Below are 25,739 nucleotides of genomic sequence, written 5' to 3'. Positions count from 1 at the left end.
CTTAGTTCAAGTAATGATACTGCTACTGCTCAAAGCAAGAGGAGGAGCTTGGCATAGAGGATTTATGATGCCGAGGTGCTGCGGTGAGGGGAGGACGGCAGGAGGCATAGACTAGGCAAGGAGCAAGGCAAGGTGGCGGGCAAGATGGCAGCAAGCTTCCCCTCCTGTCATCGCTACCCCCCATGTATGCTGAGGCTATTGGGGGTCTTGAAAGACTCAAGTCCCAAAAGCAACAGTGCACGTAGCCTCCGGAGCTAGAGGAGGAGACGCCAGCCTTCACCGCTAGACGTCCTGTCATCACAGAAGTCAGGCAGGAGAGGTAGAGGTTGAGGTAAATTGTTGTCAGTCCACATCAAAAGGTCTAAACACACAAGATGAGTGGAACAACGTCATTTAGAATGTCTTTACATACATGCCAAACTGCTGAAGCAAAAAGATTGGCATGTACAGATATGTGTTTCTATGTACTGATATCCTTTATCCATGATGTATTTGTGAGGATACAGATGTGTTAAATATTGTCACTTGTGAAAAGTATGGGTCAAAGTTAGTTTCTATGTCAAGTGTAAGTTCTTGATACAAGGTAGTGGCCCAGGACTGCTACTAGTACGTGTATTGAAAGCCCCCTTCCTGAGGAAAAAAAATCTCCTGCCTCCCCCGGAAGTTAGATGTTATTCACATCAGTCTGTGAGGCATGTACCCTACTACATAAGATTAATTCATACCTTACTGAATACATATGTTTTTTTAGGATCAAGTTGGACATGAGCACAATGGCTTGGTGCTATAATTTAAATAAGGGCCCAATCTCATGTATACCATTATGCATCCTTTTATTTTCTCTGGAGTTACATATTATTCACATTAGTTTGTGAGGCATGTACCCAAATATGAAAGATTGATTCATACCTTATTGTTTATATATGGCTTTTCAGGATCAAGTTGGTCATTAGTACAACAGGGTGATGCAATTGTTTTAATAAGGGCCTAGACTCATGTATATCACTATGCTTTCTTGTACTGAGTGCACAAATGCGCTAGGGTCAGTGGTACACTAATCCGTAAATTAGCTTTCTTTTTCTTGAATAGCTTATTATTTAAATTTGGGAATAAGAATCCTTTAATACTGCAAGTTATGACCTCAAATTAAATACATTCATTGATCATGAGCGGCGCATCCGTTACGTTGAATTAGAAGAGTAATCCCCTTACTTGGAATTAAGTGCATGCCCAGTAGTTTTGACAGTAAAGCTTCAGCCATCGCTCCTTACTGAGTATGGGTTACTGTATTTTGACTAATTCATTGTGTATGAATCAATTGGTTACTTTGCACATATTTTTAATAACTTAGTCTACTTGTAATTTTGAAAACATTCCTATATAACAACTATCCCCATTTCAACATGGCCGCCATGTATGTACCTATGTGCACTAAGTTTAATGGTGTAGCCCTGAGGTAGACCCTAAAGGACAGTTATCTCAGGCGCATGCACATTGAGGGTGGCAGGGCAGCCTCGGAAAGCCTCACTTAACCCGACTTCCAGTTCCTTTCTAATTTAAACTGACATTTTGTTGGTGGTGGCATGTGGTAAGACGCCAGCCCACTATCCTGAGAAGTTGCTCCTCACCATTCACTGGCCTTTGGGCCACAAAAAAAATGCCCATCAGGTGAGATTAAGTTAACACTCACTATATTTCTGAGCCATTATAACCACACATGGGCCCCTATTTGACACAGACGCTTTCTTATTTTCAGACAGCACTGAGACTTTCCAGTAGCTATTTTTTCAGGCCATCAACTGCCCTTGTATAATTGTTGATTACTCCTCTTGCTTTAGTCTAAGCTTTGGAATTCCTGCAATTTAACAACACATGTAGGAATGCAATCTTTCTTGAGTAACTTTACATATGGTATGCCCCACTGCATAAACCTGATAGGCTCCTGACACATAACTAAGAGATTGCACTCTATGGCCAATTTATACAAATCTGTGGTAAATAGACCTTCCTCTATACTTGCTCAAGAATATATGGTTGTATTCCTTAATTGTGGAGCATCCCCAGTGTTAATAGACTTTCTATCTCTTATTAGCGTTTTACAATACAGGCGTGCTATGACACAAACCCTCTTTGAATTATGGGATATTTGTGTGTATACTGTTCTTAATAACAAATATTCACAGAAGTCCCTTTAATTAGACCCTTTAAAACCAATATGGAAAATTACACCTAAAGGCCAGTCAGACGTCCCTTTGCCTATTAAGTGTTTGGAACTGAGTACCTTACATCTTCTCTCAAGGCAAGCCTCATTTCCTCTTTAAATCTAATTTCAGTTATAAATTCCAGTTTTTTTTTTTTTTTTAGATTTTTACACAATTGTTTTTCAGTTTTAGATACTGGGTGTGCACAAACCTTCCTGATGATGGTCTGACAGTACCAAAGGTCGAAATGTCATCGACAAGAGACTCATACAGACTCCATTTACATTATATAAAGAACTGCAACAGAGACATAGGTCTTCTTTGTATATATGATGCATGTTTTCTTATATAATTTTCCATCACTTCTCACTGCACCTTTTTTCACTACAAATGTGAGCACGGGCTCTTCATTAAAAAATCTTTTACAAAATATGAAGAGACTATTTTTATACTAAGTATACAATGTACATTACTACAGTATGCAATGAATAAATGAATTGCAAATACATTATTTTCCTTGTTTGGTTTAAGGCTTGCCTGGTTAAATTTTAAACTCTGTTAGCTAATTGACAAAAAAGTATTACCCTAGGAACTCAATCTGCTCCTTGATTTGGGATATTAACTCGTAAGAACCATCATTTTTTTCAGAGAAGTTATATTGGAGGCAGCACATGGAATAAGCCGAAGTCGGGCCCATGAATGAGGGGAAACAAGGGCACAGTGGGGAAAGTGGGCAGTGTGGGTAGTATGGGCTCAGTCCCATTGCATCAGCTGAGCCCCAAGGTCTGTGGAGGTGGCCCGACTAGGTCATGTGCAGCTTGCGGCTCAGGTGTGCTTCCCTCCATTTTCTGCGCATTCCGCCCTTCCCAATCCTGCAGTGTCTCCTGTAAACGTACACCTCTCTGGGGAGAGAAGGGGACCAATGAGTGTCCTGCAGCAACTGACCTTGTGGTTTTCAGCGTGCCCCCTCCTGGCTCCCCTGGTAAACGTCCGGCCCCGGTGCAGGAGTGGCAGTGCTGTCAGGAAAGACTCTTGCTCAGGCACATCAGCTTGCTTGATCCTCATGGCCCATCATCCTGCTTAGCCCTGAGAAAACTTATCACCAAGGGGCTCAACGCAGAACATTATGTTGACTGGGGGGTCTGGATGGTCTAGGTCCGACCAGATCGCATGCCTGTAGCAGCCTGTAGTAGCAAGCCAGTAGACCGGACATAGGATACCCCAAGTCAAATCATTTGTCTGTAATATCAAGGCAGAAGTCCAGGACAATAAACAATTTAAATCTAATGAAATTTAGACAAGTCTAATCAAAGGCGAAAAGGCCGAAATGATAACAGAAATGGTGGAGGACCCGTCTCCTCTGTCCTCGCTTTTCGTACACACTGCGTCCCCTAATTTTGAGGAATCGTTGGCGATCAGGAAACGTTCCAACAGCTCCCCAACGATGAAAATAATATTCTCAAAGGGCACGATACAGTAACTGTTCCACAAAGCTATTGACAATGACATAGACATTGCTCCAGAGGGTGCAGCTACTAGTATTGCAACATAAAGTGCTGGGTCTACCGCCAGCCCATTCCGCAGTCTTCATACTAGTACTCTAAGCTCAAAATATAGTCAGAATGTGGGATAAAAACCCATAGATCACCATCATGTCCAACGGTCGGTGCAGAGCAGTCAGTAACAGTTACTGTCACAATCATACACTTCATCAACAGCAGCTGTAGCCTACAAGAGTGATAGTGCCACAGAGAAGCAATTGGGAACCAGCCCTATATTATCAACTATTCAGGCTGCCAGTGGAGTTCCAGTAACAATGACAACTTTGCTGAAACCTGGTGACACTATCCGCCCAAGTTCATCCAATCCCAAAGCTGGCTAGTCCACCAGCAACAATGCAGAAGAGTGGAGAAAAACTATCCCCTTCAAACAATATGCCAATTATGGCTAGGAGGGAATAGAGTAGTCTGTTGGATCACTTCCTTTGTACTACTGAGGCCAAAACAAATGAGACACAAGGCCAAATTCCAATATTGGGAAGGGGCTTTGCAGAAAGGGTTTACAGCCCTGCTCTGACTATCGGCTTATATCCAATAGCCCTTCGATGGCTGCAATAAGTGCATCGCAGGACACAATTGGCAGGGTGCTGCTCTGGCATTTAAATAAGATGGCACTTCAGATCAACCTGATCCAATCATTGGCAAATCAACTGGCAGAACTAGGGGTCAAATTAAATAGCCTGGAGGCTCAAATGAGGGTACTAGGGAAGGAAAAACCTTGCCCATGCTCTCCTGTTATAGATAAGCTAAACTCTCTACCAGAGATTTTAGGTGTCTTAGTGGAAACCGCCAAGGGCAATGTATTAAGCACTGAGCCTAAGTACCAGGAAGCGATTCTTAATGTGTGTCAGTCTCTTACGCCACCGAATCTCGCATCAGGCCTGCTGGAGGGAACCCCAGCTACTGATTATGAAGTTGCAAACGAGTCATGGAACTCCCTAAGTCAAACGCCTGGTCTCCTCTCTCTCTCCATCAAACACCAAGTCGACATGAAGCTAGACCATCATAGCACCTGCAGGAACAAAAGAGCAACATGAGGTTTCTGTAAACCTGATAGAACCCGACCCTCCATTGGTAACTAACCTAGAAACAAGGGCAAAAAAAGACTGAAGAAACAGACAAAGAAACAAAGATTATCGTAACAGAACTCGTCGATGCACAAGATATCCAATTCAACCAATACACAGGTGGGGCCGAGTTCAACAAATCTTTTCCCCATATTTCTTCAAACTACTAAGTCAACAACCTGGCCTCCAGTGGTTTCTGCCAACACTGTTAAAGAAGGGCAGCCCATTCCTTCACAACACAAGAAGCAAATTGAGAAGCATTTTTATCAGTGAAGCCCTGGAACCGGATGCATCGAGCGTGCCATCTTCTAAACTACCAACTGCGGATCATCCTGGAGATATAGCAGTTGGGCCACGGTCTGTCCTTGCAATGCAGGGAGCAAAGGTGAACAGTCCAGTGTTGCTCCCTCGTGCTTCTAGATGTATTGTGGACAAGGACACCCAGTCAGACATTAATTGTTTAGATGCACTACTCAGCATTAACTTTGGAGGTGAGACTACGGGCCCAACATTGAACCGCAGCTCAGTCGAACCCTCGCAGACAAGCCCCAGTTTGTGCTGTGAACACGGGAACACAGTTGAACAACAACTGCTTAGATGCATTAACCAGCCTTCATTATGAGAGTGAGATCAGAGGTCCTTCATTCAATTGCAACCCTGTCAAACACTCGCAGACCCGCAGATGGCAGCCGTCTGTCTATTTCGGACACCAACAGCTTACCATTCAGCCTGCATGAGAGGAGCAATGGCGTGACTATCCAGAGCTGGTCTTCATACCCCATTACTGCCCTAAAGGCCTCCATGACATGCTCAATAGAAGAAACCTTCTGCAGCTGTTTGGCCACATTTCCTCACTGAGGCAACTAACTTTGGAGCATCTTCTGTGGGTGAGGTTCGATTCCCTCAACTTTAGACTCAAAGGGTGAAGTTACCACTACAGTATGGAAGATAGGGGAGACGCAGTGAGGGCAGAAAAAAACATCTCGCTGAAAGGGAGACTGAACTGCGTAAAGCCTCATCAATGAAATATCCATATGTTCTGTTACACCCTCACCCAACACAAATAACCAGGAGCGTATTGAAAGGCACGACAGTGGGAAAATGCGGCTGGGATATAGTAGTGGATGAGGGGTCATACTCCCTAACAATCTCATGTGTGAGCTATAGTTACCTTAGGGCACGAGTTATAGTTACTTGAGATAACAAACTATAACAGATGAATTTCTATGGTTTTGTATGGTTAAAATGTTAGCCAAACTATAATGTCCATGTAACCTTTGTTTTTTTAAGTGAATTGCTATGTTTTTTAAATTCTATTTCATAACTATAACGTCCATGTAACCTTTGTTTTTTTCAGTGAATTTCTATGTTTTTTTTTTTTTTGTGTAAAGTAATTTTCATTATATATGTTAATCCAACCACCGCTGCACACGGCCTTCAGCCAGGTCTTGCGGCCAGGCCCCGTAAATCCCCAACCTTTCCCCATGCACAGTTTGGCCGTGCGTAGCGTGGGTTGGCCACAGGTTAATGTGATCCCCTTCCTCTAGTCAATTTCAGCTCGGAAACCCCACATCCCAAAGCCCAGGCTTCTAAATATTTGTTTTTTGGGGGGGAGCAACATAGTCCCCCTACCCTGGCCGATTTCAGCACTGGGGACCCAGGAAAATGACCACAGACACACATATACTTGAACCCTCAACCTTTAGTGTACAGTCTGAGACCTTAACTACTATGCCAAAAGTGACCCCTTAGCATCTGGTGTCCAGAGTTAGCTATGACAATGAACCCAAAGATTTTGAAAAAAAAAAGACTTCAATGTTACATCACTAGGAATGTTTACCAGTCAAAACACTGTTTATTTTCCAGACACACTGCCATGAGATACAATGATTTGAACCTTCAGCCTACTGAGTGACAGTCCTAGAGCTTTTTCACTAAGCCAGAAGTGACCATTGTTTGCTGTCTATCCAAACTTAACTATACCATTTGTGCCAAACCTCTTCCTAGTCTGACTCTTTGAAGTCATTGTATGGAGAGATCATTGCAATAAAAATCTCCCTCTCTCTCATCCATCCCATTATGGGATGGAAGAGAGAGGGAGAGAAAGTGACCGGTCCGTGGGGGGAGCCTCAAGGTCCCCACGGTCCGAACCAGCGCTTGGCATCCCGCGGGAGCCAGCATTGCTCCCACAAGTGGGGAGCTGCTTGAAGTAGCAGCTCCCTGATTGCGGGAGAAATGTTTTCATCTGTTTTCCTACACACACAAAGCCGAGTCCCAAGATGGCTGCCAACAATTCCTTTTTGAAGTGTTGGCAGCCAATCAGATTTCATGAACGGATTTACACCAAATAACAAAAAGGTCGCTTTCTTGACCAAGTGCTACCTTTCTGCCAAATGTGGTGTATTTTTGTCCAGTGATTCGAGCTCTATTGCTGTTCAAAAGCGTCCTTGAACAAAACTCACGTGGAGTTGAAAAGCAGTGGTCATTGCTGTTTGTTTGAACAATAAACACTATAAAGGATTCTTTGGAGTGCGGTGAACAATTCTTTTGGATACATAAATATTTTGAGGGTGGTCTCCTCCGTCACCAGCACCAGCAGCTGAGTGCGCCGCTGAGATGGTCATCCTGACCTTTTGCTTGGCAATATATATATTTACATATATATATATATATATATTTATTTATATATATATATATATATATATATATATATATATATATGGTTTTAGGGTTTACCAGTGGCTAAGAAATGGGAAGTAAGGGTGTTTTTAGGGTTTAGGGGTGGGTAAGGGAATTCGGTGGTGAGGGTCTTTTTAGGGACTAGATGTGGGTAAGGGAATAGGATGGTAAGGGTGCTTTTATGGCTTTTTAACATCTTCTGACAGAAACCATAAGATTTTAACAAATGTGTGACACACTACACAGACCAAGTGGAGATCTGTAGCAGACTTTTGCCTCTCACCGAAAAGGCACTTTGCAAAAAGTGAAGGCATTGTGAGTAAATATTATCTCACAAATGTGGGAAAACAGATGGATTAGCTGAAGTGACCTGAAAGTCATTGAGTGAAGTCAAACATAAATGACTCTAGAGAAAAAAACCTCAATAACTTGGGAGAAAGTCTCCTTGATGCATTTCAAGATCCAGTCAGTATGAGCCAGAAAAAAGAACTGTGCTGTGTGGTAAACTGCCAGCCCAGTGCATAATGGGAGAGGGAAGCTGCTAAGCCCCTAAAGGAGCAATGTACTCTCTTTGAACTAGCGCACCTTAATTTAGCAGGCATTAGCAATAACATCAGCTGCACCAACACCACGGACACTGCTACATAGAGCACCTCACCTTCAAGTTACATATCATTGCTGGGTCGCCCTCCTTGAAAATCTCAGGAATCGCAGCCTCACCAGTAGTCACCGGTTCCACCTATGCTGCCAGACATCCCCTAGATCCAATGTCTTCCTCCTATAACAACATCCCTGTTGACAAACCACTGCCTATCACCATCAGCTTGAACACCCCCGTCCTGAACCACGGAAGATCCACCACCTCTGGATCTGCCCACCGCTTCTGGAAAAACATCCCCGGACTGGGCTTCTGCCCACTCCTCACACCGACCTGAACCCACCACCAGCCTGACGAAAGACATCAAAAACTTCAACGAGTGGATCACCGCTTGATCCAACACAAACACAAACAAAAGCCAGATGGTACACAAAAAAACTCAGGCTGACAAAATAGCACTGTAAGCATTTGGAGCACAAGTAGAGAATGAGTCAAGACTCTACAAACAAAGCTGTCGTCAAATCTGCCTTGCGTTGTTACATACCAACAAATCCAGAAGACCAAGCACACAGCCCTCGCAGACTGCATCAATGCCGGCACCAGAAGCAGCAAGGAAATCTTCACCACTGTCACAGATTTTGCCATGTCTGTAGCCACTGATAACAACTTCACCCATATCAAGACTTCTGCAACAACTTCTCAGAATTCTTCTGCAACAGGATCACGTACATGTACAGCAACTCCAACTCCAAACTGGACCCCTCTGGCCTTACAGCAAGTCTATCCATCTCGGACCAAGAATGGCCTGTGACCAGGTGCCTTTACATCACCATAGACAAGATCGCTGCTAGAATGAAATCCATGCATTCAGGGGCCCTTTCAGACCTCTTTTCCTATCATGACTTCAACAAGGGACTCACCCCATCAGTGAAACCCTTACTCTAAGCCTCAGTGCATCCATTGACTCAGCCAAATTCCCGAAAGCTTGGAAACACTCCGCTGTCACAGACTTGCTCAAGAAACCCTCTGCTTGGCCAGGCATGCTCACCAACTATAGACCGATCTCACTCCTCCTGCATCCATGTAAGGTTTTAGAGAAACTCATTAATAGACATTTCAATGACTACTTTGTTACCGTCTAGGTCCTCGACACCACACAGTCCAGACTGAGATCCAATCACATCACAGAAGCAGCTCATCGCTGCAACAGATGACTTCCACATGATCCTGGACAGACAAGACTACCTCCCACATTCTACTGGACCTTTTGCTGGGCTTCAACACGGTATCATACATCATTCTAATCAGAGAGATATGCTCCTTTCTGATGGAAAGAACTGAAATGGCCAGCCAAACACCATACACCTCGGAACCCCGAAAACTCAACTACAAAGCGCCTTAAGATGCATATGTCAGCCCTGTCCTCTTTAACACACATGACTGCACTAGCCAATGTCATTCACACCCACGACATGAACATCCTCCTATATGCCGATGATACAAAACTCATACTGTTGCTCTTGGACAAAATCCTCAACAAAGGGAACACGTTCACTGCCTGCATGACCAAATCGTCTCTTGGATGAAGTGCAATTGTCTCAAAATCAACACAGACAAGACAGAAGTAGTGATATTAAGAAAAACACTTCACCTTGGGACTCCAATTGGTGGCCGGCCCACCTCGGACTAACACCCACCCCCAGCTCCCACACCAAGAACCTTGGGAGCATCACTGACAACAAGCTGGACATGTCCGCACAAGTCAACGTTTTTTTTCTCTTCATTTGTTATGCTGCAAAACACAAAACAAAAACCAAAGCAACAGTACAGTCTTGACAACAAACAAGGCACTCAATATAGTGTCATCAGTAAGCTCAGGACATTTCACCATGTAATACAAGCACAGGAGAGACAAACAATCAACAGATGTCTAAAACACATTATTGCAGGGTCTCAACGTCCCTGTCCGAGCACAAGTCAAATTTGCCACAGCATCCTACTTCCACACCCTGAGGATGCTGAGGAAGATCTTCAAATGTCTTCCGAGCAACAAAAGAACAACCATCACCAATGGACATTCAGGGGTTCATCCTCAGTCTTCCAAACAGGACTCACATCAAACTACACCACACCTGAGAGAGCTCTACTGGATCCCAATACACAAGTGCGCTCAGTTCAGACTTCTCATCCACACATGCAGAGCACTACACAACAAAGACAAAGCCTACCTGAACAATCACACCTCCTCCCATCAACCATCCATATACTTCCACTCAGCCAGACTCCTACTCGCACCCATGCATACACAGAAACACAGACAAAGGTCGAGCCTTCTTATACATCGCTCCTAAAGCATGGCACTGCCTCCCACAACACATCAAAGCCTTCTGTCTTCTTGAATCCTGCAAAAAAACTGGCTATCTGAGTAATCCCTCTTGTCCTTCGAGGCGTGGTTCTTGCACCTGTTCAGCCTCAAGATACCCTTGCAGGTGCAGGTGATTGCTGTACAAATACACATAACATAACATTATTTCTCTTCATTTTTTGTACTGAAATACAGGTTTGCACATGTTTCTAACCTGAAGCATTAACATTTACATTTTTCAGCCTGGTGCTACAATGCAGCTGTTTTGCTGTTCCCTAACCTGGATACTCAGTGAGAAAAGCTCAGTGAAAGACGTCTTGCGCACCTCGATGGAGGTGACATATGAATGACTGAAATGCCTAGCTCCAATGAAGATTTTTTTCTAGTATACTGTGGAAAAGAGGAAAAGAAGTGTTCCAGGGTCCCCACACATTGGCTGGAACATTCTACTTCTACGACTGTTAATGAGAAACCTATGATGCAGAACCTCTACTTCTCCATCATGGGTTCCTAACTAGAATGTTCAAAAAGAAAACACTGAAATCTCCTTATCAGTGACTTACCAGATGTATCTGATTTTCTAAAGCTATAGTATGTTTCAAAATCACCAGTTTTATGTGTTAGATCCAGGAGTGGGATTTATGCTTTAAGTATGTCTGCTCGTGGGATGCAAGCCACTAGAATAAACCATTCAATGAAAAAATATATCACTCTTAGAAAATATGAGGCTGGGAAATGCTAGCAAATATCAGACTCCTGACCTACCAAGGTGACCTTACAGTGGGTGTTGCCATACTCCAAAAGACCCAACTTGTTCCTTCAGAAGTGAGAGGTGGGCAGTTACACAATTCTGCAAACTCATCTACAAAAAGTTGCATACAAGTATTGATTGTAACACACTTGCCCTACAAGTGTTTGTTCTCTCTGAAATGCAAACGGAAAAATTGGTAATTGTCAAGAATTCCATTTTGGGGACTGACACCTTGATTATGGGTGTTTTACATTTGTGGAGGAGGAGCCACAATTTTCTGTAGTGACTCTTAGTGTGGGTGGTGAGCAAGTAAGTCTCAATACCATCAAAGGAGACTTCTATGTTGCATTAAACTACAGATGGGATAGAGTCAAGAAGGCTGTGCAGCAGGAGCACCAAGACACATTTCTAAGTTGATTTGTTATTCTTGAAGGAAGGACCAATGCATATTCCAAAGCTGCAATTAAACTCCCTTCCCCAAACTAATACAAGAATATAGAAGGCCAGACCTTTGGTTTGCCCATAATCAAGTGGAATTTGTTTTGAAACAATGTTGTATACTCCTTGACACTATTTGTGACCAGGAGTCCTTTGAACCTTTCCATCCAACTCAAGCTTTTGTCTTAATTTAGCAACAATAAAATACCCCGAGTTCACAGAAACCTTGTCCAAGTGTCTAAAATAATGGGATTTTAATTTGACAATGAGCTATCTACTGATATGGGACAATGGCTACCTAGAAGTCTGTAGCCAAGGAGCTCTGCAGATCACTCTAGCAGACTAAAGTTAATTATTTTGTGGAAGAAGACCAAACACTCATTGAGCCAGGGCTGACCTCAAAATGTGCCAAAAGAACCCATAAGAATGGGGAGAGGCTGCAAATTCTTAAGAAGTGTAACAGATACATCTAACAAAGCTTTCATTGTACCAGCCAGTGGTTCTTTGGGGAAAAATATGAATGTTTCTGGCTCTTAGCTTATTTACCTAAATGCAGAGAATATGGCAATTTCGCAAAAGGATATGCTTGTAACAACCATCCCCTCTGCCATAAATGCTAGATTTTAAATGTTCTACAGGGACTTCTGTGAAGAACCCCCTTTTCCTGAATGCACTCAAAAAGGTGTGCAAAAAGGCAAACTGTAGTGTTCCTTACAGATTTTTATAATCAGCTGATGCACATAACCTAAGACTGGTCATACACAAGGCTGGAGTGTCTGGAAGATCCTTCTTTCAGTGCTGGGAACTCCGGTAGCAAGGACACAATTCCACTCAGTGTGGTTATGCCTTTGTTAATTATGTAGATACAAATTTAGCTACAAACCTGAACCTACAGCTACCCACCCTAGTCTGCTAAGATGAGGCAGACATATTCTACATACAACAGGTGCCTTCTTGACCATATAGCTGCCCATCTTATGACAACTAATATCATCAATTCCATAGATGTTGAAAAGTGTCTGAACAATTCCAAAACAATTATCTTTTCTGTATCCTAGAGGCTTTTCCCATTAAGACTTTTTTCCAAATGGTTCATGCCATTTATAAGAATACCACCCACTGCATTCATACTTACCAAAGGCACTATTTTGTCTTACTGTGAGTACACTCAACAGAAGTGTTTCTATCCCCTGCTGCTCTATAGGTTGGCTACTGAACCACTGTCTGAAACAACTGGTCAAAGAGATATGGTTCAGGGAATCCAGTTTGCAGGATCATAAATATGATCATCTATTACAGAATGATATCTTAAAATGAGCTCTATACCAAAACAGGTATATCTCCAACATACAGTTCTGATACTCAGACTCTCCTTCCCCGGGGTGCTGAAGCCCCAGACAAACTCTACTATCATATTTGTCCAGAGAAATTAACCTGAAATTAACCTTTTAGTTTTGAAGGCTGTAAAGTCGCTAGAGGGTCTGCATTTCTCAGATCTGTAGACCTATCATCTAGCATCTCTGATATTTTATGTGAAACAGTAGATCACAATAAATTAAAAGCCAGGATGGAATCTGACATATACAAACCATTAGCAATCACTTGTTAGGGTATTGCAGGGGGTCTGGCTTGTACGCGAGGAGTCAGCAGCTTTAGGTGGGTTCCCCTGCAAATGTTTTATTGTGACATATTCTAGAGAAGGTATGACTGCAGTTCTGACTTTGGTGCAGGCATTCCCATCAATTGGAAAGATAACCACATGGTCATTATTTTCAATAACAGAGATGTCAGCAATTTAGGTAGAACCAGGCGGGTTGAGAATGGGACCAGATGAAGGCTTGGTTTGTTGATTTCCTGTACCTTGTTTAATATTTATTGCATAGCAACACTGCCTACACCAGCAAAGGGGCTGCTTTGAACCCAAGGGGGAATGTCTGCAGTAGAACACAAGCAAAGAACCAACATACAAGCAATGTAACAATGCAGCAAGCCCACAGCACGAATCAAAGGATTGAGAGCAGAGTCAATGGCAAAGTCAACCCTGTAGGCACTTGGGAGTAGAACTATATCAGTGCAAAGAAAGGTGTAAATTCAGAACATCAGTAGGACCCCAAGAATTGCAGTCCCACAAGACATCACTGTCACTCTTTCGAAGGGGGCCGTCTGCAAGCGTTCCAGTTCAGGCTCATGTTAGGCAGACATTGTGGGTCTGAGTGGCAATTTAGGCCGCACCCTTAACATAGCAAGTGCTGCCCAAAAGATCTGTCTTCCAGGATGGAACAAACAGATCGTTCGGCTCCTGCGCCACTGGTATCAAAGACAATACATGAACAGGAGAAGTACAACAGATGCATGCCTATGCAGAACAGACTTTTTGATATTAGCACAAAACACTTAAATCTTGATAAACAGCACATGCATGGGTCTTCCACATAGTATATGCATCATTCTTAGAACAACACCATGAAAGCTGTTGGACAACTGCCCTAGGCAGCTTCTGTGATCCTAAGAGGGACCTCATCATGCACTGAAAGACATGAACAACCTCAGTTGGGCTCAATTTTCTTTGATTCATGACAGGAGCCAGCTCCATACTAAGGGTCACATACATGACACTATTTAGGCATTTTCCCTATGACAAGAAACTGAGGATGCACTCGTCAACAAGACACATAGTTCATGAGTACTAAAGAGATATTATTCCACAGGTAGATGCTAGGAATTTGGCTAACAAAAGTGAGCAGGAATAAAAAGTTGGTGAGTTACTGATCTCTCCAATGTATATTACTTGCAGGTGCTATGAGAGTAGATCAGAGAAGTTAGGTGGGGGATCATGGGATGAAACAATAGATGCACACTGAAGAAAGGTGAGCTTGCTAGACCAGAAGAAATAGTAGGTGTAAATTTATCAACCCTGGTTGTTGTTGTTGTTATTCCCATTTTGAACAAGTCCCCGTCACAGGCCACAACCCACTCAAAGAGCAGATAAGGACCTTGGAGGTGACGACAAACCACAACAGATGTCCATGCTGGTTGTGAGGTGATGACACACCATGATAGAGGTCCACACTTCATATTGCAGCCAACATGTTTCTCTTCTCCTTTCCCCTTCTGGCTTTCACTACATTCCTGAAAAGGGAGGAATAAGGGAAAAGGCAAGCAGTATTCTGGGTATGTGAATGCAAAGACGTGGCATTCCAGGATATCTGCAGTGATGAAGGAAGCTCCTGTTGAAGAGAGCCGTAACTTCCTCTCGGAGCAGAGACAAATAATGATCCTCCGTCAGCCGCTTGAATGTTGGCGGTATTTGAGGAGGACAGGCTGCAGCTGCTAGGGGCTGGGTGGCAGACAACTTCTGCCTCCCAGACCTTCTAGGTCTGAAAACACCACACCCACGTCCTCGCATAGCTTGGGAAACATGCACAGAACCGTGGCTAGCATAGGGCTGATGCAGTGTTGGACCCCTTCGATGGCCACGAAAAGCAGGCGGTGGACGGGTAGTCGTCGAGAGGCCCAAGGACTTGGCCATAACTCGAGAGTCCTTAAAGTGAATCGCTCCAGCGCTGAGTCTGCCTTCTCGCCAAACAAGCGAGTCCCATTGAAGTGCATGTCTATAAGGTTTGCCTGGACATCTACCGAAAAGTCAGATGTTCTCAGCCAGGGGTGGCGCTGTAAGGCCACCGTCGATGCAACCGCTCTGCCCAATGAATCAGTCGTATCCAGGCCATACCTAATGGTGAACTTCGCTGCAGCCCTCCTGTCTTTTACTGCTTGGTAGTGTATGGCCTGGGTCTTCTCCGCAACCTGGAGCAACACTTGCACAACTGTATCACAAATGGTGTGCAAGAAATGGCCCAACAAGCACAAGGTAGGCACCGACCTCAGTGCCAGGCTGATGGAAGAAAACTTCTTCCAAGACGGTCCAGCCTCTTGGATTCCCTGTTCGTGGTAGAAGAAGGGAATTTGCCATGGGAAGTTGAGGCTTGGACTACCAAGCGCTCAGGGGTGGGGTGTTGGCGAGGAAACTTGGGACGCCCGGTGCGGGACAATGGAGGTGGGCAATCATCTTTTTTACAGAAGTCCCTGTGCTGGGCTTGGACAAATGTCCCAGCAAGGCATCTGTAAGTGCCTTCTTAAAGGGAAGTAGGGGTTCAAAAGTAGAAGCCCCAAGCTGAAGCACTTCAAGATGTTTGTCGTGACAGCCAATGAGGGCAGTTCAAGGTTGAGGATCTCTGCTGCCCTATGCACCACCATAGCATAGGAAGCTCCCTCCTCTGTAGCCACAGTAGGGGGAGAGAGTAAGCCATTATCTAGGGAGGTGGCCCGTCCACTGGCCTATCCTAGTTCCTCATACTAGTCCAAAGATCTTTCTAAATGGTGTTTTAAAGGGCCTAGTGAACCCTCCCAATCTTCTCCAATTCCTGGCTTTGACGAATAAGGCTCAGGCAATGATCTGGCACATGAATCAGTGTTGTGCAATGCCGTTTCGGCTCTGGATAATCTGGAATCACAATGGGGTTGGCACCAGTGTGCCAGGGTCATCGGCATCAGGACTGGCACTGGAGAAAATCGCCTGGGTACATCCAGCGCTGGTCCGGATCTGGTGTCTGATCCATAAGACCCCACTGGAGCCGAGGCCAAAGCCACCGGCACGGAACCTGATGAGGCAAAGGCACCTGGAGTGGTCATGCGACCTCCTTCTCAACCGAGAGTGAGATCTCTGAGAACTTGCGCGTGCTGGTGTCACCATCTACCGGGCCGCCAGCAGCTTTAGAGACCGCTCTCTCAAAGTTTCCGGCACCGTGGCCTGGCAGACTGAGCACGACTTCGAGTCATGGTCATGCTCGAGACATCAGAGGCAGATGGGGTTAGGATCTGTAACAGTAATGGCGCAGTGACTGGTGCCACATGAATTGAACCCTGCCTTCCTGGATGACATCCACGACACGAAAAAAATTTAACAAAATGTCAAAAAAGGCCTATCTAAAAGTGACAGAGGGGTAGCTCTCTCCGGATCTGCACTACACGGTGCTAAACGAAAAAAACTGACGTCCGTGCACCTGGGTGGTGCCTATAAAGGTGACCGTGACGTCACATCCAGCGCCAACGAGGCCACGCAGAACTGAACGGAGCCACCCGACGGCTCGTGCACAAGTATTGCTGGAGCAAAGGTTTCTGGATGTAGTCTGACGGCTGGGTAAATTCAAAGGTAAGGAATCTGCAGCTAGAAGTCTCTATCAGACGTACAATTTAATGCCACCTCCATCTACAAGTAGAAAGGAACCTTATATTATTACTCTTCCCAGACTCGTAGCTTCCAGTTCAGTACTAATGATTCTGCCTGTGGTAATATTCACCCGAATCGTCCTGTTTAATGCTTTTCACAGACACCACTTTCTCCCCACATGTTGTTTGACCATTCAACTAACTCGCTTAAGGTTTGGCTCCTGTCATAACACTTATTTAAGTGTTTACCTCAGACATACATGTCTAGGGTCTATTTGTAGCACTGCACAAGGCATCACTTTAGATTTCATGGTGTAAAATCCACTCTTATCCATGCTGCATGAAGACTCACCTTCAACATTCTGATCCACACTTCACTAGGGGTCAAAATGCACGTAGACACATCTCTAATATAATAACAATCAATGGATGAATAAATGATGCTTTATGAGGACTCATCTCAGATGTCACTCTACATAGTCTACTTCCCCTTATAATGCATGAGGGCTCAACTCAGATATTCCTTTCCAGTCTTGCTCCAGTTTTAGTGCACAAACACTTACCACAGTCACCCTGTTGAAGGCCTGCTCAATTTCATGCAAAGTACGGGTGTAGGTGCTGTATTCCACATTCAGGGCCTCCTGCTTAGCTTGGCTTTGGGAAATCAGCTTCTTAGTCATTGCAGCATCATTCTCAGCACGGTTCAAGATCACGGTTAGCTGTTCATGTTTCTCCTCCTCTTTCATGGCCGACTTCTTGTAGCCTTCAATCTCCGTCTCATAAGACTTTAGCTGATGTTCAGCTAGACTAAGACAGAGAGAAGAAGGTAGTATTAGAAAGTTGAAAAACCTTTACTCTACGTCCACCTGCTCATTAGAGGGCAGAACAGAGAATAACATGAGCCTATGGGAGCCAATACAGTCTATTATTACAGTCCACTGAGGGAAAGAGGAGAGACAAATAAGAGCCTGTGAGAGACCTGAGAAAAACATCTGATTGAGGGAAACAGAAAACTATATATTTACTTGAGGGTGTAAAGAACTATAGCCTCGTTGGTAGGTAGGAGAGAGTACATGGACTAATTAGTGCCTTAAATACAGCCTCAAGCTAAGGCAAAATGGATCCTGGCAGGTGCACTAGGATACAGCCTTATTCTGAGGGGAGCAGAAAATAATTTGAAGCGGAGAGAATCTTATTTAGGGTATCCTGCTGTGCGGGGGCAGGCAAATCTTGCAGTTAAGACAGGCATGGTCTTCAATCAAAAAGGGCACAGAATACAATTAATATGATGGAGTCATAAACTGCAGCCTCCTGCTGTGGGCAGAAGATAAAATCTAGCTTTAGGAGGGTGCTGGATGCAGCCTCCTACTAAGTAAAGCAGAGGTTACCAGGAACCGGAGAGTACCATAGAAGACAATCTTCTGCTGAAGACAGCAAAGAGTAAAATGAAACCAATGTACCTTTGGCTACAGAATCCTTCTGGAGGGAGCAAAGCATCATTTGAACTCAAAGGACTTATGCCAAGGGAAGCCGAGAATAATATTATCTGAGAAGCCATGGCATCTTTTTAGGTGCATAAAATATATTATAGACCTCAGGGAATGCTTCAGTTGGAGTAAAAGTAGTTAATTTCAAGGCTCTAGAAAAATAAAATGGGGCCATTGGAGCATCAGACACTCTATGGTCAGGGCCTACGTCAAGTGTATCTCAATTTTAAATACCTTGGAGATTGCTTAACTAAAATGCAATCCTTACAGCAATAGAAGCTGGCAAAAGCTGCAGGTCGTTGCAGGGGGCAGCTGGGGACGGACCAGGATACTTTCTTCTGAAGAAAATATTTTGTTTTTCAATCCTAGATTTAAACTGTTTAATTCAACATCCTAAATAGCACATATACATGTCACTTACCCTCCTCCATAAGGTGAATCCCAATACAAGAGATTCCGGTCTATAGCATGCCTCCCACAGGGTAAGGTAACTGTTTCCCCATTTGCTATGGCACAGCTCTGGGTATGTCACAACGTTTTAGAATGCCAGCTTCAGGTGTGATTGGCATGGACAGCCCAAAGTCATGCATTGTTGGGCTAATTCCTAGAACTGGAAGGGGTAAGATTAAGTACAAATTGGGACCTTTTTCCATTTTATCATACAACGTAGTCATTCAGGAGACAAAAACCTCGGGGTTTCATTTTAATATGCAGAACAAATATTGTGTTCCACTAGAAGGAGAAAAATAAAAATGAACAATCCAAGAGAAACAACTCTACTCAATTGTGCGCCTTTGAGGTTAAGGCCTAAGGTGTGAATAGAATTTCATTTTCTAACAGGTGAGGTGATTTTGTTTGTCTCTGTTTGTGGGGAGAAAGCAACGTTGTAAAGGACTAACTTGTCAGGTAAGCTGAATGCTCAGATGAAAACAGGGAGGGGAAAACTAACAGATATTGGAAGGTACGCTTTGCCAACAATGAATTACCTTACCCTTCTTGCCTTATGTTAGTTTGATCCCTTTCTGGGAGGTTACAATTCTGCTCCAATGATGAACCAATATCTTTGTATCAATGTGCCAGTGGGGGATAAATAACATCTTGTGTCAAAGGTCCTAGTGAGAGCTAAAAATGTAAAGGGCATGTGCTTCTAGTCAGAGCTTGCAGACAACAGATATGTTTAAACTACCCATAGCATCACTAGGGTCCTGGATCAAGTTGATTTGCTGAAGTCACCAATAGTCAGCCTAGGAAAGATACTTAGTGTTACCATAAGTCGTGGACCTGTGTGTTTGATAGGTGTGAAGACTTCAATTAAGCAACAAGCCATCATCAGATAACCTTCTGCAAACGTCTTGAAGAACTAACACAAGCACCATATTTTATTTTTTTCATTTTAGTTCCGATTTATATACAGGATAGACATAGCACCAAAGGGCCATGGCCAGGTGCAATTCACCTGGGATACAGACCGAGCGACAGGTTGAACATGGAGTCATTCTGTTCAATAGGATGGAAGTTGAATGAGTACTATAGTTGGAGTTATTAATATATGGCAGTTGAAGAGGAGGCAGATCGGTTGGGGCAGAAAAGGGTTGCAACCTGAAGAGAGAAAGGCAGAGAACAGGTGTGTTTTTAGTTGCTCTGTGAAGATTCACATGTGGAGCTGCAGCAGCCAAAAGTAGCTCCCAAGACCAGGTTCAGAGGTCCTCATATAAATAGTGTTCAATATAAGAGCGATCACATACGTACCATTGCACTAACCTGAAGTCCGACTTGACAAGTTCAACTCAGTTTGTTTTATAAAAGCAGCACATTTCTATTTTTTGTGGTTTGCATACATTTATGTAAAGTATACTTTCAAGTTTGAGAGTTCTACCTTTGATCACTATCACAAATTCCAAACTTGGGTTCATGCTATAAACTTTGTATAATGCATTCCATAAGAATCCAAATCCTTCTAAATGCTAATGTCCAGAGCTCAATGTTGTTTTCTAAGAATTTGTATTCTATTTGTCAGTCCTCACTAATTCAATTTCTTTCCAGATTTATTGTGAATGGGACACGAGAGGCCCTAACAGGAATAAAGGCTTTGCATAACTCTTTTCAAGTCTATAACACAAATGTTTAATGCCAGATGGCAAATTCTTTGGGACCCAAACTTTATGCTATATACTGTTCTAGAATCCAACTATTGGGTTGTCCAATTAACAGTACCAACTATTGGGTGCTCTAATTAACAGTACCAAAAACATGTGTTTTTTTTTAAATGACAACCAGACATACAGCAAAACACACACATGGAGAAACAAGTGCATGCATATACAGACAATTGTGCATAGAGATATATTTTTAAGGATTTGAGATTCTCCCCTACTTTACGCTGAGCCTCACCGGAGAGCCTCTTGAATGGCTGCGAAAGCCTCATCACGCCGACCCATCCCAATCAAACTGCTGTTCCACTGTTGAAGTAGCTGCCGTTTCTCCATTATGATGGTCTCTATCTCCATACATGCCTGAAAACAGAGAACAATGATGGTCTAAAAAGGCAGAATCGTTCCGGGGAACGCACACTAAGGGGCTGGGAAGGCAGGCACAGCTTGTGGAAAGGAGTGGTCACAGCTTAATAGTGCTTGGCAGAGCAACAAGTGCCTACAGGAAAAGTTGGAAAGACCTGGATAGAGTGTTTTGCGTTGACCTGGTGAGAGGGGCTTATTGAAAGGGCAGTGAAGGGTGGTAGATTGGGGAGGGAAGAAAGGAAGGCAGTACCAGGAGAAAGATTTAGAGAGTGTAACTAGGCCTGGATAGAGAAAGCAGACTGAACCTGGTGTGAGGGAACAGCCAGGGAATGGAGAGAGAGAAAGCAGCAAGGTTCTCGAGGGAAGGGACAGCCGATTCTGGCAACAGAAAACAGATACAGCCAGGGCACAGGTAGAGAAAGACAAAGAGAAAGAGAGAAAATGAGCTAGAGAGAGAAAGACAGAGAGACTGACCTGTCTAAGGTAAGAGAAAGAAAGCATGGCCTTTGCATTGGGATGAATGGAAGACACCCCAATTGAGAGGAAGGGTAAATCAACCTTGTAAAGAGAAAGCAGACAGGGCTTTCAAATAAAATAGTTATTTCGCTGTAGCTACGGTTCTGCAGCTCCGGTATCATTCATATTCTTAAATAATCCCCGCTGCTTGGCTGAGAACCCTCAGTAGTTCATGTTAATATAGCGGTGTACACAAACCCTCATTAACATTGAGAACAGCTGTAGACTATATGTTGTCTCTCGAAATCATTTTGTGGCCCAAACTTCAGGAAATTCAGGGAAAAGATCCAGAACTGAACTCCTTCCAGAGATTTCCAACTGTCAGTTTTTTGAAGTTTCTAAACAATGTATATTTAATGCATCTCCATGAAGGGTCGGTCGCAAGTGACTACGAAAGATAGGAATGCTGATGAAATGTGGTTACAGGCAGGTAAGACAAATGTTCTAACTTGTAACTTTTCTATGATCCTTCATATATGCACATGGTCAAATTAGGATTAATAAAGCAGTATCAAAAGTGAAGCTCCACCCGCTCTATTATAAATCAGGTGACCTGTCATATTTCCAACAGCAGAGCCCCTGTTGGCTCTGCTGTTAGAAAGACTACTCTAAAGGCCCGCCCTACTTAGCGCTGAGACAGTCTAATGTATGTTTTTTGTCCATCACTGGCAGAAAAAAACTGGCACACTTGAAAAGACAAAAAGGAACAAGCATTTGCAATGCAACGGGTCTCACATTTCGTCGAGTGCGAGATATTAGCGCTGTAAACTCCTAACTAGACTTTTTTGCCACATTAAATGGTGGGGAAAAAAACGAGCGCGATCGCGCAGTGAAATAAAGAGAAAAAGTAGTCCAGAGACCATACAGAAAGCATGGAGCCTCGTATATTTCCAGTAGTTGGTTGGTGCGCTCGTATGCATGCCTTACACTAATGAAAAAATGTTGTTAAAAAAACAAGGTGATGGATGGAATGCTTGAATTATCTCAGTCACTGGCAATCACTTGGGCCACATCCCACTCCATTGTTTTTTGCCCACCATGCCACCCAGGTTTGGACCCAGACAAATGCAAATCAGTCTTGACCCTGCTTGCCTTGGGAACAGTCCAGCCTGATCTGCCAGGCAACATCCCCTCTGGACCAGAAACAAGCAGCCTGGGACTGGTTTCAAGGTATCATCCCTCAGCAGCCAGGCTAGCCTAAATCCAGTGGCACAGCAACCCGGGAACTACGGCTAGGCATACCTCGTGCACTTAGGGCAGCAAATGCAAAAATAACAAGGTGATGGATGGAATGAATGCAATTATTCTCAGCCACTGGCAATCACTCGGGCTGCATCCCAATCCACTGTTTTTTGCCCACCATGAAAACTTAGTTTGGACTCAGCCATATGCAAATCAGTCTTGACCCTGCTCCCCATGGGAATAGTCCAGCCTGAACTGCCAGGCCAAATCTCCCTGGACTGAAAACTATCACCCTTTAACCGGTTTTGGGGTATCACCCCTCATCAGCCAGGCTAGCTTGAATACAGAGGCATATTGAGCCCGGGACCCATGTCTGGGCACACAAGGCGCACTTAGGGCAGCAAATGCAAAAACAATAAGGTGATTGTTAGACCTGACAGCCTTAAGGTGGTCACCCCTAACTTTCTGCCTGCCTCTCTCCACTTTTGAGATACTGTTTTTGCTGATTTTTAGACTGCACACTTTACCACTGATAACCAGTGCTAAAGTGCATTTGCTTTCTCCCTTTAAACATGGTAACATTGGATCATACCCAATTGTGCTATTTGACTTACTTATAAGTCCCTAGTAGAGTGCACCATGTGTGCCCAGGGCCTGTAAATTAAATGCTACTGTTGGGCCTGCAGCACTGATTGTGCCACCCACTTCAGTAGCCCCTTAACCTTGTCTGGCCTGTGTGTGCAGTTTCACTGCCAATTCGACTTGGCATTTAAAAGTACTTGCCAAGCCTAAAACTCCCCTTTTTCTACATATAAGTCACTCCTAAGGTGTGCTCTGGGTAACCTCTAGGGCAGGGTGCTGTGTATGCAAAAGGCAGGACATGTACCTATGTGATTTACATGCCCTGTTAGTGTAAAACTCCTAAATTCATTTTTACACTGCTATGAGGTCTGCTCCCTTCATAGGCTAATATTGGGGCTGCCCTCATACATTGTTTGAGTGGTAGCTGCTGATCTGAAAGGAGTAGGAAGGTCATATTTAATATGGCCAGAATGGTAATACAAAATCCTGCTGACTGGTGAAGTTGGATTTAATATTACTATTTTAGAAATGCCACTTTTAGAAAGTGAGCATTTCTCTGCACTAAATCTTTATGTGCCTTACAATCCAAGTCTGGCTGGGTTTAGTGGACAGCTCCTTGTGCATTCACTCAGACACACCCCAAACACAGGATACTCAGCCTCACTTGCATACATCTGCATGTTGAATGGGTCTTCCTGGGCTGCGAGGGTGGAGGGCCTGCTCTCACACAGAGGACTGCCACACCCCCCCCCCTACTGGTACCCTGGCAGACAGGATTGAACTGAAAGGGGACCTGTTGCGCTTCTAAGCCACTCTTTGAAGTCTCCCCCACTTCAAAGGCACATTTGGATATAAAAACAGGGCCTCTGCCCTTACCAACTCAGACACTTCCTGGAGAAGAGAACCAGAACCTGCATCCTGCCAAGAAGACCTGCCTGGCTGCTCAGAGGACTCATCTGCCTGCTTTCTGTGAAGGACTGCTGCCTTGCTGTTGCCCTGGTGCCTTGCTACTCTTTGGATGTGTTAAAGAATTGCTCTCCAAGGGTTTGGATAGAGCTTGCCTCCTGTTCCCTGAAGTCTCAGGACCAAAAAGACTTAATCTCTGCAAGAAGGACTCCTTGTGCAGCGAAAATCGCCGCACAGCCTGACATAAATGACCCACAGCCTGCACCGCAGTGAAAATTTCACCACATGCCAAACCGGAATGACGCAGCCCATCTTCGCAACTAGAAGATCAACGCAGCGCCAGCGTAGCAACCGGAAATTTGACGCGCGGCCTCACCGGATCGATGCACAGCCGAGCTGGAACGACGCAGCCCGACTTCCAGAGAGGAATTGAAACAGCGCCTGCCGTGCTGTAGAAAATTTGACGCAACGCCTACCGGATTGACGCAGCTCCTGTGACTTTGTCCTAGCAGCACCGGAAATCCACGCATCGTCCGCGGGGCATCTGAAAATCCCGCAACCCGAAGAGGATCCATGACCGAGCACCAGAAATCAACGCACAGCCGCCCCCGCGTGAGAACTAAATGACGCATCGCCATGTGCAGCCCGAGTAATCGACGCACACCCTTTTGTTTCCACGCATCTCCTCCTCTGCGGCCCTTTGTGGAGATTTTTCACGCAAACCAGGTACTTTGTGCTTGAAAGAGACTTTGTTTGCTTTTAAAAGACTTTAGACACTTTTCAGTGATAGCTCTACATCTACTTACTGCATCTTTAATCGTTTTGACCTGCATTTATCCGGATAACTATTATATATTTTTCTAAACACTGTGTGGTGAATTTTTGGGGTGCTATATGGTGGGTATTGTATGATTTATTGCACAAATACTTTACACATTGCCTTCTAAGTTAAGCCTGACTGCTCAGTGCCAAGCTACCAGAGGGTGGGCACAGGATCATTTGGACTGTGTGTGACTTACCCTGACTAGAGTGAGGGTCCTTGCTTGGACAGGGGGTAACCTGACTGCCAACCAAAGACCCCATTTCTAACAGTGATGGATAGAATGTTTGAATTCATCTCAGCCACAGGCTATTGCTTGGTGCCACATCCCAATCCATCTTTTTTTGGTCCACCGTGCCATCCCAGTTTGGAACCAGCAATATGCAAGTCAGTCTCAACCCTGCTCCACATGTGAACAGTCCAGTCCAAACTGCTAGTCCAGGTCCTCTCTGGACTGGAAACAAGCAACCTAGGATCGGTTTCAGGGTATCACCCTTCATTAGCCAGGCTAGCTTGAATCCAGTGGAGCAGTGAGCACAGGACCCACATCTGGGCATACCCTTCCCATTTGGGGTGACAAATGCAAAAAGAACAGATGATGGCCGGAACGCTGAACAATGCAGACATTCCCCCCCCCCCCCAATCACAAAGATCAGGGTTGAATCCATAGTGTTTTTTGCTCACCACGCCACATCAGTTTGGACCCAGCCATATGCAAATCAGTCTTGACCCTGTTCCCCATGGGAACAGTCCAGCCCGAACTGCCAGGAGAGGTCCGACCTGGACTGGAAACAAGCATCCTATGACCGGTTTCAGGGTATCACCCTTCATCAGCCAGACTAGCTT

At 44.3% G+C, this 25,739-nt stretch overlaps 1 protein-coding gene across 1 annotated transcript in view; it reads right to left on the bottom strand.

The window, feature by feature from the left end:
• CCDC40 (coiled-coil domain 40 molecular ruler complex subunit) overlaps positions 1-25,739 on the bottom strand; it is a 447,448-nt gene that overhangs the window by 278,125 nt on the left and 143,584 nt on the right. Inside the window, exons 11-12 of the mRNA XM_069199714.1 lie at positions 20,763-20,884; positions 17,448-17,691 (exon numbers count right to left, since the gene is read on the bottom strand). Of these exons, the coding sequence (XP_069055815.1) occupies positions 17,448-17,691; positions 20,763-20,884 (366 nt within the window). The remainder of the gene's footprint in view (positions 1-17,447; positions 17,692-20,762; positions 20,885-25,739) is intronic.

This window comes from Pleurodeles waltl, chromosome 7 (genome assembly GCF_031143425.1).
Source record: "Pleurodeles waltl isolate 20211129_DDA chromosome 7, aPleWal1.hap1.20221129, whole genome shotgun sequence".
NCBI lineage: Eukaryota > Metazoa > Chordata > Amphibia > Caudata > Salamandridae > Pleurodeles > Pleurodeles waltl.
Note: the sequence above shows the minus strand (reverse complement) of the source record. Positions and strands in the feature narration are given on the sequence as shown.